Raw genomic sequence first — 17,876 nt, forward strand, 5'->3', positions numbered from 1 at the left:
CGATTTGACAAGAAGCCTATGCACAGAGTTCCCCCGCAGTGGACAAAGATGAAGTTCACGCGGAGGCTGTTTGTGAGATGTAGCCTCGTCGCCTAGCCAAGATTACAAGGCTGCTCTCGAACCACCGGAGCCAATGAACAATGAATAATGTTCCCCGCCCTTTCGGAAGCCCCACCGCACCTGTCACCGGCAGCTGGACCTCCCCTAATGCTTGAGCTCGCAACCGAAGGGCATGGCATCGGTTCCGTACGCAGCGGCTTGTTGCAAGCGTCGCCAACCAGAATCCCTACCTGGATGATGGACAAAACCTTTGACCCACTCCCCCTCTTCGCGGTGTCAAACGACGGGGATTCTCGCTATGCGAAATGAAGTCTTACGCACTGTCGGGCTCTTAACGTTTCAATGTTCCTCCGACTTGGTCGCTTGACCTGGCATGATGCGACCTTCGCATCTGCGGAGCCACTAAGTGGTCGCTTTCCTCCCCTATAAGCCTGTTCCCCCGCGCTGCAAGAGGTATCTCGCTCGGATCCCCGCATTCATGCTAGCAGGGACCGACCTGAGCCCTGCTCAGTTCCTTCTACAGGGGATGGCGCCGGTCAAAATGTCCAGACCTGGTCAACGAAGGCCACATTCAGGCCTCCGGAATGCTCCGGGCAGCAAGGGCTAGTATATCTGTCTGAGTGACGGTCGCAACCAGTGGCTGTTGACCGTAACCCAAAAAGGTAGAATACGCGGTAGGAGCTATTCGAAAAGGTACATATATAGAAGCCCACCCAATGCTGCCCTTTGAGAGGTAGATGCCGTGTTGCAGCCCTCAATTCTCAAAATGCGGTGCTCCAAAGCCGGGTTCGGTCTCTCGCTTACAGTGCTGAGCACTCTCTGTGCCTCAAGCTTCCAGCAAGCAGGACCACAGGTTGATCTCGGTTATGAAATCCACGAGGGTGTGTACAATGTAAGCTTGACTGGCGGGTTGGTAAGCTTGACTGACTTCTCAAGGCTTCGACGAATCTGTACGAGTTTAGCAACATTCGATACGCGAAGCCGCCGATTGGCGAATTGCGATTCGCAGCGCCAGAGTCTCCTGATGGCGAGAGCAGCGACGTTGAGCTTGGAAACTTCACTGCAGTGTGTCCACAGGGATATCCTGCATGGTACTTTTTCATCGCTCTGGTATATAGCAACTGGTGGGCGGCCGGCAACGAGTCTCTATTCGACTACACGGGAGCTCAGGCACAACTCGATGCATTCTTAGCGACCAATCCGCCGCCTGACATTCCACTCGGCACGACGGAAGACTGCTTGTTTCTGGACGTTGTGGTGCCGCGGGCCGTCTTTGATAACGTCAAAAGTCGGTACAACAGACGACAAAGCTGGAATGACTACAGTCGCGGTGCTCCCGTGGTGATATGGTGAGTACTATCCTTTATCATGATTCAGATGCCAATCGACAATCGCAGGATCTACGGCGGTGGGTATGCGACGGGTAACAAGAATCTCTACGACCCGAGCGGGCTTATTAAAGCCAGCCAAGCCAGTGGCGATCCAGGTATCATTTATGTGGCTTTGAACTATCGTACAGGGGTCTTTGGTTTCTCGAGTGGCCCAACATGGGAAGCTGCGGGAGGACTGCCAAATATTGGGTTCTACGACCAACGCTTGGCGATTGAATGGGTGGCCAAAAACATCCACTTGTTTGGAGGCGACCCCAACCAGATCACGATCATGGGTGAATCCGCTGGAGGTAAGACAGAGATGTCGGGCTCTGGAGCAATACTGACACTGTGCTAGGTGGCTCTGTTCAACACCAGATCACAGCATTCGGTGGCAAGGAGGATATCTCTTTCCAGCGAGCTGTTGCTCAATCTCCCGGGTTCTACTCGGCACCAACTCCGGAGCAACAGGAGGATGTCTTACAAACGTTCCTGGCTTTCGCAAACGTCAGCACTGTTGACGAAGCTCGCGCGCTTGACTCGGATACTCTGATCCTTGCCAACGCCCGTCAGATCCTCAACGCGGAATACGGCTCGTTCGTTTACAATCCTGTTGTGGATGGCACCTTTGTTCCAGACGTTCCAAGCCGATTGCTTGCCGATGGACGATTTCCCGAAGGCGTCGAGATTCTCACTGGGCACCAACAGAACGAAGGAGTGACTTTCACTCCGCCAGACATGATTACGAACGAAAAGCTACGAGATTTCGTAGCAAACGTTCACCCGGACGCTTCCGACGCAGTCCTGGACTATATCATCAATGATCTGTACCCTGATGTCTATGACGGTTCCTTGCCATACCATGATCCACTACAAAGGAGCATGCTACTGGTCAGTGAGTTCATCTTCACCTGCAACACCAACTATCTCAACAGAGCCTTCGACAACGCAGGGCACGCATATGAATTTCAGGTGCCACCTGCTACTCACGGACAAGACGTGCTCTATACCTTCTACAACGGCCAAGGGGATATTGATGCCGCTATAGCAGCGGTTCACCAAGGCTACATCACCAACTTCATCGCCACAGGCGACCCGAATGGACCAGGCCTGCCAACATTCCCGATTCAAGACGGGAACGCGAGCATGAATGCTTGGGGTGCGTCAGGCGTCAAGACCGAGAAGGATCCGACAGCTAACGAGAGATGCGCGTGGTGGCAAGAGGTGCACTATCTTTGATCGAGGTCGGATGGAACACTGGACGATCCAGAGAGCGTTCCACACAGGTAGTACCAAGGCTAAGTAATTTGAACATGTCATTTGATTTTGGTTTGCTATTGATTGGCGCGAAGTCGACCTCACTCATGGCTTTCTCCTTCGTTCACTTAGCTCTACGTCACCAAGGATGCAGCTAACCTCCCCTGAATGTCCGACTCCAGGTTATCAGGCATCAGTCTAGGAGCGAGGCTGGCGACTGTCGATGATGCGGATGTCGGAAGAGGTAGGTGTTATTGTCACAATCGGCTCTCTGCAGGTTTGCGTAAAGCGGACACTGCAAATTGCCGCGAGATCATGGCTCTGGATTGGATAAAGCAGGAGGTCTTTTTTTGCCCACGCGTTGCTTGAGGCGAAGATTTTTCTCTCTGTGATGAGGCTCGACTGGGGCGCAGCAGGTGGCTTGAGTGCTGGATTTTCAAGGTGCCGTTGCCGCGCAATCGATCATTCACTTGTGGCAGGCGCGACCGTGAGAGCCAAGATCAACTTCATCACTTGACTCTGAACTTGTCCTCATCCTTCTTCTTCGACGACCAGCATCGCAATTTACTGTTCCCGCGAATTCGACTACCATCCTGGACATTGCCTTACTCACGTACAGCTAGCTCACACACTGTCTGTCGCAGCCTTTCGTCATGGGTTCTTCGAAGTTCTTCCTGGCTGTCCTAGCTTTCGTCGGTGTTCTCACATGCACTCTAGCAGCTGGACCATACGAAGTCTGGTCTGAACTTCCTCAGTGTGCGGTGAGTTACCTGCCCCAGCCCGTCGATAAACACTGACTCCTGCAGCAAACCTGCATCAACTTTGCTGGCGCTTCCGGCATCCCTCCCGGAGACTGCTCCTCTCGAAATCTTACATGCACCTGCGAACTCGGATTGTGGAAGAGTACCTGCGCTAGATGCGTCCGTGAGGGTGATACTGCTCTTCTACAGGGCGGGGGCTGTCAGGAGGAGAGTGACGAGACGATTGCTGCGATCCTCATCTATGTCAGCGGAGTCTTCTGCCGTGAGTTCTTGTCATTTTGAATTATGAAGGCACTGACCAGGTTACAGCGACCGCGAATGGTACCAAGGAAGTCGATCCGGCGTATTCCTCTTGGTCATTCCCCGCTCCCACCACGACTGCTTCGTCCTCGACCTCGACCTCTTCCATGCTCATGCAGAATGCCACTACTACGAATTCCAATATGACGACGACGGTGTCTTCTACAGCAGCTGATGGGACCCCTGCGACTGGCGAGATCACATTCTATGATAGTACCTTCGTCAGCACAGTCCATGCGTCCAACACTTTTGTCCAGAGCACCACAGCCTCTCCTACCTCGACGTCCGGCGCTGCCATATTCATCTACCATGAGAGCACTTTGGCCTTCCTGTTGTTCTTTGGGGCCGGCCTTGCGATGTTCAGCTAGGTCTGCCCTGAACATCTTGAGTCTTTCAAAAGACGACATTTCGTGTCTAAGGCACAAATAATGCTAGTCAAAGCAGGAGACATGCAGCAGTTATCGTTGGTAGATAACACAAGATACCACTTGTCTGGTCAGATGCTTTGGTGTCTGTAGTATGCAAGAAGCATCAGAATCAAGACCAGAATTCGATACAACATCTGTGTCATGAGCGCTTCTCATTCCTCTACTGCTATTGTCAACGATGCTCGTGATATCTCTAGACCTTCCCCATGTCGGCTGCAATGGTAGCCTCTCTCCTGGTACTTCGTGCGAGCTGTGTCTGACTCTTGTGGTGATGAAGTGGGCTAAAATGGGCTTAGATGCTAGAAGATGCTGAAATGTCATTACTATCTACGTACGCGTCAATGAGCTGAGGCAATGAAAGTACATGACTTCTCAGATTCACTACCAGGGTAACCAGGTTGCCTTGCAGGGCCTTAGCGTCTTGGCGCGCCAGCGCTTAAGCGCGGATGAACTCATCAACCTCAACCCTCGCTGTATATTGTATACGACCTTAAGAAGTCTTGTTGAACAGTGTTGTTATCTACACAGACTCTTACCAGCTTCAGCTCAGAATTCACAAGTGTCATACAAGGCGCTGTTGAGTATCATCTTTGGCACCGCTCACCACCTTGATAGTAACAGTCCGCCAGCTAAAGGGTGGTGCTACTCTGACTGCACATGCTTATTTGCAGCACACTTCTGTCTGCGGTCCAGTATCATCTCAGGCCCATACTGCCTCGCAACGTGGGTCCGAAACCTCAAGCCTCGATAGGCGAGGTTGCCGAAAGTTGCGGCTTCAGGCCTCCAGCAGGGCGGCGAGCGGGGATGCCTCAAGAAACTTTATATGCAATTCAGGGCCCTCACTCCTTCTCCCGCATTCGGAGATCTATGAGGCGATAAGTCAGCTTATTCATTGTGTTTAGTTCTCACCGACCCCTTCCCCGGTTCAAGTACCCTGCCTCACGCACGTCTGGCGTCGTGATTCTGGTTACTCATCCTAGCATTCCAGCGCATCAACTCCCTGAAGCTTACCACAAGGCCAGTAATTGCTGAGTGGCTCGTTGGCAAAACGTAACAGGACTACTGGCCCTCCAGAGCCGTCGAATCTCACTATGGTTTCCTCATTGACCCCGACAATTTACACCCCCCTATACCTGTTCTCATTCCTCCTAGCCTACCTAGTACTCGCCCGCCTCTACCGTCTCTACACGAACTACGCGCTCGCGCGACACCAGAACCTCCCGATCATCGTGCTCCCATGGTCATGGCAGGATCCTCTCTGGATGCTGCTGGCCCCGCGCTTCCTCTGGCTGCGCCATCTGCCCTGGTTCAGCACATGGATTCCCTACAGCTACATGGGCTGGACCACGCAAGACAAGGGCCGCATTCATCGCCCGCCACCACTTGGGCTTGGCCCCGCATTCATCGTCGTCTCGCCGTCGCGCACCGAGTTCTTCACCACGGATCCACAGACCGCTGTGGCGGTGAAGCGCAATTGGCGTGAGTACGAGCATCCTCCGGATCTGTACGCCGTTTTCGACGTCTTTGGGCCAAATCTGCTGTCAGCGAACGGGCCGGACTGGCAGCGTCATCGAAAGATAGTTGGGGGTGCGTTCCGCGAGGCTGTCTATCCTACCGTGTGGCGCGAGAGTTGGGCGCGGATGGATGAGTTGATGGAAAAGTTGGTCCGTGCTGGAAGAATGACCTTAGAGGAGGTGCGAAAGGAGAGTGGCATATTGGCCATGCATGTGCTGGGCAAAGCAGCATTTGGCTCGGCACACGGACATGGGGAGGAAGGCGTGGCGTCCAATCATACGGGCCATCGCTTGAGCTACTTGGAATGTCTGGAAGTCATGTACCCGAACCTAATGGGCGTCATCCTGTTCGGAGGCCTAAAGACATCGGTGCCGGACTGGATATTGCCGAAACCTCTCAAGAGGGTCAAAACGGCTGTCGAGGAGTACAGACTGTATCTGCTTGAGGCAGTGCAGCGGCAGCAAAAGAAAGGCACACAGCAGGGAGGAGCTGTGGCAGATCTGGCCACCCTGCTTGTTCGGGCCAACGACGCTGAGAAGGAGGAAGACCCGAAATCTGGGCACCTGACTGCCGCGGAGCTTTACGGTAACATGTTCATCTTCAACATTGCGGGCTACGAAACAACAGCCATGAGCTTAAGCTTCGCCATTCCGTACCTAGCCGCCTTTCCAGACGTGCAAGCCTGGGCGAGAGACGAGGTGGATGAAGTGTTTGGCAAGAGTGACACGCTCTCGTACGAAGAGGCGTATGAGAGACTTCCTCGGGTCCGCGCCGTCATGGTACGTTGTGTCGCCTCGTACTTCCAACACCAATTCGATCTAACTGTTCACAGTACGAAACCCTAAGACTGCACTCGTCAGTCGCCCACCTCCCGCACGAATCGCCCTCATACCCGACCACGATCGAGGTTCCGTCCCTGAACCGTTCCATCGACATACCACCCAAATCCCTGGTCTCGATACCGGTCGTAATTTCCGGCTACCTTCCCACCGAGTTCAACGGCCCAGATCCCTACCTATTCGCCCCGAGCAGGTTCTTGACCCTCGACTCCACCGGCGCAGAGGTCCTTCTGAGCGATAACGAGCTCGCCAAACAAGGCTGGATTCCCTGGGCTGTGGGCCCGCGCGTCTGTCCTGGTAAGAAATTTAGTCAGGTCGAGTTCGTCAGCGCTATCGCCCAACTGCTCTTGCGTGCGGAAGTCAGGGTGGCGGATCAGAGAGGTGAGGGGATGGAAAGGGCCACGGCTCGGGTAAAGGAGGGTTTGACGGATACGGAGTTCAACCTGGGTACTACGGTGAGAAGAACATCGGACATAGGCCTAGAGTTTGTGGCGAGAGCTGAGGTATCATAAGAGCTTTCGGACAGAGGATGCGGTGATCATACCCGCCTTTCGGCTATTGACGCTTTGGTGCTGGAATCGAAGGCTGTCACGCCGGGCTGTGTCGGTTACGATGATGGTAGTTGAGGCTGAGCGAGGCCGTTGGCGGTGTCAAAGGCAGCACAAACGCGTGAAGGTTTTCAGTGTCAACGCGACTGGCGACACACCTACATCTCTCCTTCGCAACGCATCTACCCCAGCAATTTGGGAAGGTCAAGTCGAGCAAATGGTCGATCGACACCTGAAAGCATTGTTTACCGTACGAGCAGTGTCAGCCAATATCGCACCATCTTCACAGCCGAAGAGATGGCTCACAATATATGTTGTTGGCAAACCTACATGCTCATAGTCTTCCTTCACTGGCTAACATCCGCCTTATGCTCCTACCCCATCGCCATCAGCAGAAACCACAGGAGTACCCTCGCACAGCGCGACACCCTCGACTGCCGCAACACGGCCGATCCTCGGATCGACCACCCCTGGAGCTGCAACGGCGGCTCCTTCTGCATCTCGCTGAATGATGCCCAGAACGCAATCTGCTGTCCGGATGTGCAAGCCTGCGCGAAGATCCCGCTTGTGAGCTGCGACGCTGCCAGTATCCAGTGGACGATCTGGTGGCCTGAGAACACGAACCTGCAAGAGCAACTTGTGGGCTGTGGTAACGGCCTGTGCTGCCCACCTGGGTATAGTTGCGATCGCTCGCGGCTGACGGGGGATCATGACTACTGCGTGGTGAACAAGGCCGCGGCCGTGTATCCTTCCAGTGTCGATCCAGGGAAACGCGACTTGTGTCGCCGAGATTGTGAGTCGAGAAGCTGACGCGGTTCTTTCCACCATGCTAACGACTCTCAGGCGACAGCAACGATGTTTGCTGCAACTTGCTTTGCGACGGTGGCACGTGCAGCCATACACCGACTGCAAACCCCACGAGTTCAAGAGTTGCCTCTACCGTAGCCTCAACAACAGGTCGATCCAGCAGTACCAGCGCATCCTCAGCCACTGCTACTGCCCAGCCGTCTGAGAAACCAGCTTCGAGCGCGATCAACGCTGGAGCCATTGCTGGCGGCTTGGTGGGTGGCTTCCTTCTTCTCTGTGCCCTACTGAGCATCGTCTTCTGGTGGCGACGAAAACAGCGCAAGCAGAGCGGTCCCGTTCCTCCTCCAGACATGTCGGGTCGGCCAAGTGGTCCGCCGGCCAGCACCGTCGTCGTAGACCATGCTGGACCGACCTCCAGATTCTCGTCAGACTCTTCGGCACGAAGTCGTAGTCTAGCCGTCAGCGGCACAACTGCGGCTGCAACATCTCCACGCAAGCCGGCGCAGCATTCTCCTCAATAGTCCGCGAGCGATTCTTTCAGCGCAATTCTGGCAGCCGCACGGGACAATGTGAGTGCTGCGATATCGCCAGTTTCAGCGTACGAGCAGGGCGAACTTGACGACCGGCAGCGAGCAGAGCGTCTACATAACGCCATCGCTCAGGGTATGCAAGCGCAAGCGGTTGGCGTTGGTGGAGACGGGAATCCGACTGCAGGTGACCTGAAGGAGAGCGAGGCGTATGGGATGGCACGATGGGGAAAGCAAATCAAGCCTGTGGATGCTGAACCGGCGTGGATTTGAAGGAGGTACATGAGAGTAGCTGATATGTTTCAGTTGTAGATAAGTGGAATGGGCCGTGTCACGATACCGGTCTTGGTACGGAGGGATAATGGATTCTAGCTGTTCAGTTCACAACTGAGCAGCACGAGTGACAAAGACATTCAACCATGAGGCAGCTCGTCCAATTTTTGCAGCGTGGGATTGATGGCATCATACTGGCTTGCAGCTTCGACGTGGTCGCTTGTATTTGTCAACATGTATCGCCTGCGCGACTTTCGCAATTGTATCAACACAATTGCCAACCTCTCTCTGTGTGCAGCCTCCTCACCTCTCCTCGCCTCTTAAGCAGCAGTGTTTACTCGTAATCCAGCCTCTGATACCGACAGCTCAAAGCTATCCTTGATCCGCGATCAGCCCGCCCCTCCGACTTTACAGTATCAAAGCGGCTAGATTTCTACAAGACCGCAGACAGATTTCACCCTCTCTCCTTCTACCAAAATCCTCCATGGCAGACTTCATCGATACGCTGTTCTCATCCTCACTCCAATCACGAAGCGGCACAGCCAACTGCAGTGCCACGGATCCCTACCTCCCCACGGACTGGACATGTCCTGCCAACGACGACGTTTGCATCTCCCTCTTCAATTCCACCTCAGCCTACTGCTGCCCCGCCCACGCCAACTGCAACCGCATCGACCCCATCAGCTGCGACAAAATCGCTCAAGACCCTGCCATCAACCCAAACACAAGAATCTTCCTGCTCCGCCAGAAAAGCATCTTGGAGGAATGCGGCCCAGGCTGCTGTCCCCGGGGCTACCATTGCTTAAGGCCAGACATCAACTTTACGCCGAAATTCCTGTGTCGTATCTACGGCGACTATGCCATTACGCCGAAGAATGAGTCTGCCAGCGAGGCTACGCTTGCGATGCCGTCGAGCACTCCGTCGTCGACCGCGCTTCTGATATTGCCTTCATCCAGTGGCACTTCGCATAACGATACAGAGACAGCGGGCCGAAATCCAGGTCTCTTCGACAGCAGGACTACGGTGGTCGTGGGCGCAACGCTCGCAGCAGCAGTGGGCATCATCGCTGCGGTGCTGGTGGCCATGATCTACCTGAGGTACGTGAGGAGAGAAGCACAGGCGGAACGTGATCGGAAGGGTAGGAGGGTGGGATCGGAGACGGAGCTCCATCAGTGGTCTTATGATGGCTTGAGGAAGGTGCCGCCTTCGAGTTCTAGTAAGAGGTCTTCTGATACTGTAGTGGAATGATCCCGGATGAACCCCATGAGGCGCTAGTTGAGGGGAAGAATGGGTTCAGAGAGACGCGGCGCAATTGAAGAGGCGTTCAGAGAGATGCTAGGTGCTTGAGATACCCGTAGCAATACGCTTAGCCAAGCGAAGCCAGGACCAAAATTAATTGTACTCCGCGCCTGGCGTTGTTGCCTTGTCTTGGCAAACGCACAAGGCAAACGCACCAGCCTCATGCCTCGCCTGTAATCTGCTTTGCTGCTCGCACTACCCAAAAAGCCACAAAACATTCCAATCCTGTACAGTATTCGAACAGTCGAAAAGCAAAAAACCAAGTTACAGTTGGACTGCAACCCCCTAAACAGTCTCGAGGAGTCTCTGACAGATTGCAGAGGACCTATAGTCTTGCTCACCACGTAGAGTCTACCTCATGGGAGACGGTTTTAGTAAATTCCGTAAGGCTTGGCTCTTAGGAGACCTTGTAGTCTCAGTCTTGGTGGAATTGTTGGAGGGAAATCTGCAGTTTATGATATATAAACATTCAAAGAGGGCGCTGGTAGCCTGGTGCTCGGTGACAAGGCGGCCGCGGACTGCACCCTTGTTGTTATTTGCTGGCAACTGCTACAATTCACGGCTCATGAAGTCGCACTTTGTTCTACGTCCTCGAGATCTGCTTCGATTGTCTATCACCTAATCTACTTAATGTCACACCTGTGAATCCTTCTGAGTTGAAGGCAGTCTTTTCTTTGTCAAGCGCCACAACAAACACAATGAAGTTCACCATGATCTTGACACACGCCTGTTGTGTCCTCGCGCTGTTATGCCTTCGAGCCTTCAGTGTCACCACCTTTGGTAAGCCCTACGAACCACTCTCAGACCTATATGCTGAACAAGGGACGGTTCCTACAGGCACCGACGATTCCGCGTGGCAGTTCGGCCCCAATACTCCAGCGACTAAGACTACAACTGCTCTTGTCCTTCACACCATGACCGAAACCACTACTGAGTCTTCTTCCCAGTCGACTGGCACCACGACTAGCTCCGACTCTGGTAAGGTCATAAACATACCTCCAAGCACAAGATATTCAAAGCTAACGGATGCAGATCATTCCACTTCTACCTCTACTTCTGCTGATAACTCGTCCAAGTCGTCGTCTGGCCGATCATCATCGGCCTCTGACACAGGTGACAGAAATCCTTCCACCTCGCGCTCGAGCAAATCCTCAGCACAAGCGACCACTACAAGCGAAGATGTATCCTCGACTTCCAATAATCCTTCCTCTGCGTCAACTTCCTCTTCCACGGCTACAAGTTCGACTCCCTCCTCAACTACCTCATCAACTACCATTGGCCCCTCCCCGACTCCTACTCCCACTGCCACCAGCCCAAGCACCACCTCTCCATCCACCCCCACCTCCACCACACCCCCCACAGTATCACCCGACCCAAACCCAGTCTCAAACCCAGGCCCCATAATAATCACCACCGCCACAATCGGCTCCGCCCTCGTCGCCATCCTCGTCGCCATCCTCATCTTCATCCTCCTCCGTCGCCGCAAACGCACCAACAAGCGCAAAGCCCAAGCTCCCGACGACAGCGACGACCTCCCCGGTCCCTGGCCCGACGATTCACACCCGTCGAGACCACCACAGGACACTACAACGATGATGGCGATGGCAAAACCCAGCACCGCCGCCGCCACTGCCGCCACTGCTGATGATGCTGCTATGGGAACCGGCGCAGGCATCGGCATCGGCAGCCCCACCCGCAATTACCGCGGTCTCACACCCACGCAGCAGAACCGACTCAGCGGCATCGACAGCGGCAGCGGCAGCGGAAGATTCTACGCCGCCGAGGCAGACCCCACCCAGCAGGTGTACGAGGCGCCGCCGCCGCCGCCACCTCCACTACCGTCGCAGGCACCACCCATGCGCGCAAAGTCCGCAGCGGGGCCGGGACCGATGACGGCGGCGATGCGCCAGAAGCCTCCTGTGCGTACAGCTTCTGCACCTGCGATGCCGGCGGCTGGTGGTGGGGTGTTGGAGATGAGTGCTGCACCTGCGAGTCCGGGTGGTGTGTATGGTGACGGCGCAGTGGGGGGGCGGGAAGGGGAACGGGGAGGGAATGTGAATGTGAATGATGTGCCTGAGAGTCTGCGGCCTGGGAAGAGGGCTGCGACGCCGCCGTGGGCGAGACGGGAGGGGGATGCGCATTTCGGCGTGCCGGGGTGGTGAGAGTTGCGGCGGAAAGAAGATTAGAGGCGCGGGTGTGTGGTAGCCTCTATGCCGTGGACGGCGTGACCGAGCATGACTTTGTGGGAGAGAGCACCTACGGAGGGACGACGAGTCATGGACGGAAAGCCTGAGAGTTGTGCTACAGACGTGCTTGATCAAATTTGAGCGGGCCCGAATGGCATCACAGGCTACTCCAGCATGCAACGGCTGGCCAAAGGATAGCTCACCTCCAGTAGCTGATGGTTCTGGCGGGAAATTTGTATTGCAGAACGTCGTATCAGCCTCGCTTTCCAAGGGTTGAAGGTTACGCATGACAGCTGCGCGTTGGCGGTCATCGCATATGATCATAGTTAGTGGACGATCGCCGGTCAAAAGCGATGCGATGCGTATTGTAGACGCAACACCTCAAGATGACTCAACATGTAATCCCGGAGTCTCAATGGGCCAGGGCCACCACCTCCCGCTTCCAAGTCTGCTGGACTTTGCCACTACCCAAAAGTTCCCATGAGCGCCTGTGTCGCCATGCTGGCCGTCACCACCACCATCTTCCCCTCATAGACCAAGACCTGGTATCGCCCAGCACTCTCCTTAAGCCCGTCCATGCGCTGTGACAAGCACGAGCATACCATGCCACGCAGCCCGCGGATGAAATCCCCCTCACAGGCGCTTCGAAAAGCTTCCCACCCGGATTCACCGGATTCATGGGGATTCAGGAGGTGCGAGCCTCGCGGCTCACGGTTCCTCTCTTGGCGATGGGATGACCAATCGGAGCGGCAAATTTATGGCTCACGGGTGGGTGTTCGAAACTCTATTCTTGAGAAATGGGCTCGCTACTGAAACCCGCGCTGCGGGACAGGATTTTGAGGAGGAGGAGGAGGAGGAGGGGGAGGAGCAGCAGCAGCAGGAAGAGGATAGACTGCGGGCTCTGATGGGAGCAGCTGTGTAGTGCGTGTCAATGGTAGATAGGTGAGAGTAGTTAAAGATAGAGACCAGGTGGACAGGTAGATAACAGATATGTCGATGAGGCAGTGCGGCGCAAGGACGAGGCACTCGATGCAGATTCTGCACCCAGACGGGCACGCTGCCCAAACATACAACAAGTGACATCTCAAAGCCTCTGCTGTGAAATCGAGGAGCCTCCGCTAATTTCGTCGACCTGAGGCGGGATCAAAGGAGCGAGCTCTCAGCCCTCTACGGCACGGAGGGCACCTGCAATCACGTACGACAAGCCTGATTTCTAATCTTCTTTTATTGCCAAAGGCGCTACAGCCCTGGAACGATCCTATGGGGTATCTCAAACTGGACGGGTGGAGCCATCCAGGCTTTTGCCACGACCCGAGAAACAACACCAACACCTCAATATCCTGAACCAGACTTTGAAAGCCTTCAGGCCGTGTATCACCGTTTCTCCAAACCTTGCTGAACAAAAACCACAAAAAAGAGCACAGGACAACTGCTAAACATTGCCGGCCAGAGCATCCGCGAACAGATATCGATAGCCGGCAATGCTCGCAGGTAGCCACATGTATGAGAATATTATGCCAAAGCCGCAAAACAGGGACAGCTATGGCGAATAATGATAGAAGCCATTCGTTGGAGGCATGACGAGTTTGACTTCATGCTGAGCATGACAGATGTAAGCAGCAGTTGTTGTCATGCGTGATCATATCGGTCGAACAAAGTGCTTCGCAATACACAATGATTTAGTCATTGCGGGGGCGACGACGAACAAGACGGTCTTTGATGTCGTCTTTATCAGTGATGTAGCCAGCGTTGTCGCCATAGTTCTTCATGTCAACATCCCCATCGACGGCGAAGCGAACGTGATGATTGAGAACCGGGCTCGAAGCGACGGCAGCAGGACGGAACGGGCTGGAGGGAGCAGTCGAATCCGAAGGAGGGACAACGTCGTAGGACTTGGTGCTCAGAGCTTGCTTGAGTGGACTGGGATTGACCAACGTCCCAGGAGGATCGTTGTACTTGCGAGACACCTGGTAGCGCTTCTTGCGGCGAGGAGAGTTGGGGTCACGCAAATCCTTGTGGATCTGGACGGCAGTGGTTAGCTTTTTGGAGTTCTTCTTGCGTCGCTCGTCGAACTTGGTCTCCTCTCGAAGTCCGCGCATCCAGCGGTTGCGGGCAGCACCGAGCTTGCGGTCAACCCCTTTGGCATGAAGTTCGCCGATGACGGTGTCCCAAAGAGGATTGCCACAAAGGCCTTTCTTGACAGCAGCCCCAATGCATTCGATAAGCACAGCGTCTTCTTCCTTCGACCAGGAATTCTTGTTGGGCTGCTTGACAATGGTACCGCTAACGACAACAGGAGCGCTTGGAACGGGCTGTCCCAGAGGTTGGGCGGCACGAGCACGGAGGGTTTCTTTAGCCATGGCTAGAGTCTCAATGTTGAGATCATGAAGGTTGTCTGGGTTGGCGAGAAATTTGGTATCGTGGTCAGCGGTCCAGGGCTTGACGGTAGCGGATGCAGGCATGACCATCGGTGCTGCGGCATTCAAGCGTCCTGCGATGATGGGTTGGCCAGAGATATTGGTTGCTCCGGCGCCTCGGACAAGGTTGGGAGGCGTACGCTTCAGGTGAGCGAGCTTCTTGCGGTAAGCGGCGGCACCACCAAGTCCCTCCTTCATGCAGTCCGGACAAAACCATTCCTCGCCCTGCTCAAGGTCAGACACGCTGGAGATGCCAACACAGCCGGGGTGGAAGAAGCGCTTCATGCATTTGAAGCCGTTATCACACTCGATGTACTCACGACCGTCATCAGTCGAGAGGCAAACGCACATGAGCAACTTGTCCGGGGTGCTGTCTCCATAGTCGAACGGCGCAAGATCAGTTGAGTATTTCTGATAGTACGCTTGGAGAACGTTCTCAACGTCAGTGATCGGATTGCGCGTGAAATAATCACGAACCATCGCATTTCGAAGGGCGTCGGTGGAATAGTAAGGAGCTTGACCGTCGAGTTGGCCGTTCATGGCATTCTTGGAAGCTTCGGGTAAACCATTGCTTGTTGAGTGAGAGCCTTGACTAGTGGTAGAAGCTCGAGGCGAGACCATGCCGGCCTCAGCCTGGCGCTGCTGGATCTCGGCAAGTCTACCAGGACTGACAGAAGGGGTGTCGGAACGACGAAGCCGCTCGGCCGCCTCCGGTTGATCAACATTGCCCTCTTGTTGGGAGGCGACAACGATAACATTCTGGTCATCTTGCTCGGTTGAGGCAATGACAGTCTGATCGGTCTGAGATCCATTGACACCATTCATCTTGTCTTCGGACTTCTTACGAGTAGGAAGCTGTACGGTCTTTCGAACTTTTGCAGCATTGTTGGGTTCTGGCGAGTTGCTCTCAGACTCGCGACCGCGCTTGCGGCCGTGGCCTTCATTAGATCCAGACATGCTGGTTAAGCGGCTGTCGAGGTTGACAGGAAAACTTCAAGTGCTTTTGGTTGTCTTTGCTGCTCTGACCCTCGGAAGTTGCTGAAGATGGTTAGTTGCGTCCTTCCATCGATCCCATCGAATCTACTCACTTGACAGTATCGCAGGAGCAAGCAGACTGCTGGATCCGCTTGATAGATGCACAGTGATGCGTGGGATAAGATAGCGACGTAATAAGGAATGGGTTGTGCGGGTGGAAAGGCTGAGGGTATAATCTCCGCACAACTTGATGAGGTTGCCTGATTTACGCGACCGCGTCTGCAAGTTGCTGGACAACCAGCTTCATGACCCCGCACCCGCACTGGCAGAACTACACCGCCTCTGATGGCAGGGACGTTCTGCCTTTCCAGCCACCAACATTTAGAAGGTGTCTTCAGTGTTGCCTTCACCCATCCCTTTGGTTCCACTACTACCACTTTGGATAGCACCAAGGACGCCGTCCATGTAGGGAGCACCACTCCATTTCTGGTGAGTGAGCACATCAATGTTGAGTTCACGCTCTTTGTTCTGTATCATGTTGACATATGCAAGCATACCCTCGTCCTTGTACCTTCGAGCAAGTTCGGTGGTAATGGTAGCCTGGGTGTGTAAGCCAGCCACCGAGACCAGCTGAATGATGAAACGATGTTTCGCCAGATCCCAAATGAAGTTCTTCAGGGTGGTATCGTCATAGCCCTCCTTCTTCCAGTTGAAGGACGGGCTTAGGTTATACACAAAGCCCTTATTGGGGTGTACAGCACGAATTTCCTGCGAGAACGAGGCGGCCTGCTCAACTAAGGGTCTCGCAGTCTCGACCCACAAGAGCTCGGCATATGGCGCATATGCTGTTGCACGTTTGGTAGCAGCAGCAATTCCAGCCTGGTAATGGTAGAAACCCTCGCGGGTTCGTGGTACATCACAAGACCAGACCACCGGGCTTTTTGAGTACTTGGCTGCAAGAGCACGGCGCTTAGTCAGGGACATATTGCGGTCCGCCGCTGTCTTGGAGAGGTATTCGGCAGGATTGCCACCCTCGGACTTGATGTGGGCTTCTACGGCCTCGTCGAAAGTGACAAGTTTGTGGTCTTTGACCCAGGCGGCCTCGAACTTGTCGATCTCCGAGCCAGGTGCGCCGTCGAGCTCCATTTGCTGCAGAATTTCAGCAAGAGGCTCAGTATCTCCTGCAACGCCAAGAATGTACTCGTGGTCTCGGACATCGATGGCACTGCTGAGAAGCTTGCCACTTTCTGCGTCAGTGCGGGCGAAAACCAGATTCTCCACACCCATCAGATCCCACTGGAAGCGAGCCGCCACCAGTCGATTGATGTGATCACCCATGGGCACAAGAACTTTGCCTGCCAGATGACCACACTTTTTCCCGCCATGGAGCTGATCTTCGAAGTGAACAGCAGCGGCGCCATTCTCTGCAAAGAGTTTGGCCAGCTTGATGACGGCAGAAAGACCGCCATGGCCGGTATCTCCATCAGCCACTATGGGCCTGAAGTAGTCGACATATGGAGTATTTGCTCGCTCCTCAGCAGACATCTTTCTGCGGGCGTCGAACTGCTTGCGGTCATGCATTGATTGAGCTTTGAACAATCGCTGCACTGCATTAGGGACAGTGTTGTACGGATAATCGCCAAAGTCAGGCGAGACTTCGTTGGTGGTGGTGAGGAGTGAGGAGCATGTCCAACCAGAAACGTATAGGAGCTCTTGGTAAGGGGCTTGTTGGGTCATTTGAACGGGATCGATGGTGCCCATGACATGAACTGGCTGGCCCTGAGAACCTCGTTCCTGGATGAGTTGCCACAGCTTGCGTGCTGTAATGGAGCTTGGGTATGACTGCTGAAGTGTGCCTCTCTTGCTCACAACATCCTCAGCACTGTACGGCCTTCTGATGTCCTTGTACCGATCGGTAGCCCACCAGGCCTTGACATCTTGAACCTGCTGTTCAAAGAGTGCATCCTCAGCAGCGCCTGCCTTGTCGGCGGTGGATAGGAGCTGAAACGAGTCGGAGGGTAGTTGTGTCGATACTGGTGGACTGACTGGAGTGAGGCTCGAGGCGGAGCGGGTGAAGGCCATGGCCCGGGGCGCTTTGACCGAGCGTGCAGATCGAGCAAGCTGACCTGCAGGACGGCGCAGGAGTCGAGGAGCTTGTCGAAACATCGTCAACAGCTATGAAGCTATTGATATAAAGAAATTTATACTGGCTCAATGGGTACTGCGGAGGGGTAGGAGAGATCGTGGTGATCAAGACGTGGAAGGAAGGCTGTTCGACTTTTTCACAAGCCCATGGATTCGCGGTTCACTGGT

At 54.6% G+C, this 17,876-nt stretch overlaps 6 protein-coding genes across 6 annotated transcripts; 4 read left to right on the forward strand and 2 right to left on the reverse strand.

Moving 5' to 3' along the window:
- Window positions 1-826: 826 nt before the first annotated feature.
- Window positions 827-2,669, forward strand: HMPREF1541_06293 (uncharacterized protein; the record flags this gene model as incomplete). Its single annotated transcript, XM_008720629.1, has 4 exons — window positions 827-952; window positions 997-1,409; window positions 1,458-1,741; window positions 1,789-2,669. 4 exons carry the CDS (start codon window positions 827-829, stop codon window positions 2,667-2,669), a joined length of 1,704 nt encoding a protein of 567 aa, XP_008718851.1.
- A 2,598-nt stretch (window positions 2,670-5,267) lies between these two features.
- On the forward strand, window positions 5,268-7,042 carry HMPREF1541_06294 (uncharacterized protein; the record flags this gene model as incomplete). Its single annotated transcript, XM_008720630.1, has 2 exons — window positions 5,268-6,470; window positions 6,524-7,042. 2 exons carry the CDS (start codon window positions 5,268-5,270, stop codon window positions 7,040-7,042), a joined length of 1,722 nt encoding a protein of 573 aa, XP_008718852.1.
- Window positions 7,043-9,169: 2,127 nt separating this feature from the next.
- Window positions 9,170-9,934, forward strand: HMPREF1541_06295 (uncharacterized protein; the record flags this gene model as incomplete). The annotated part of the gene is made up of 1 exon (XM_008720631.1): window positions 9,170-9,934. The coding sequence occupies one exon, from the start codon at window positions 9,170-9,172 to the stop codon at window positions 9,932-9,934; it is 765 nt and encodes a 254-aa protein (XP_008718853.1).
- A 749-nt stretch (window positions 9,935-10,683) lies between these two features.
- HMPREF1541_06296 (uncharacterized protein) lies at window positions 10,684-12,147 on the forward strand (the record flags this gene model as incomplete). Its single annotated transcript, XM_008720632.1, has 2 exons — window positions 10,684-10,963; window positions 11,018-12,147. 2 exons carry the CDS (start codon window positions 10,684-10,686, stop codon window positions 12,145-12,147), a joined length of 1,410 nt encoding a protein of 469 aa, XP_008718854.1.
- A 1,703-nt stretch (window positions 12,148-13,850) lies between these two features.
- HMPREF1541_06297 (uncharacterized protein) lies at window positions 13,851-15,545 on the reverse strand (the record flags this gene model as incomplete). Its single annotated transcript, XM_008720633.1, has 1 exon — window positions 13,851-15,545. One exon carries the CDS (start codon window positions 15,543-15,545, stop codon window positions 13,851-13,853), a length of 1,695 nt encoding a protein of 564 aa, XP_008718855.1.
- Window positions 15,546-15,944: 399 nt separating this feature from the next.
- On the reverse strand, window positions 15,945-17,729 carry HMPREF1541_06298 (isocitrate lyase; the record flags this gene model as incomplete). The annotated part of the gene is made up of 1 exon (XM_008720634.1): window positions 15,945-17,729. One exon carries the CDS (start codon window positions 17,727-17,729, stop codon window positions 15,945-15,947), a length of 1,785 nt encoding a protein of 594 aa, XP_008718856.1.
- Between the last annotated feature and the right edge of the window lie 147 nt (window positions 17,730-17,876).

Source organism: Cyphellophora europaea (assembly GCF_000365145.1).
Source record: "Cyphellophora europaea CBS 101466 unplaced genomic scaffold supercont1.6, whole genome shotgun sequence".
Lineage (NCBI taxonomy): Eukaryota > Fungi > Ascomycota > Eurotiomycetes > Chaetothyriales > Cyphellophoraceae > Cyphellophora > Cyphellophora europaea.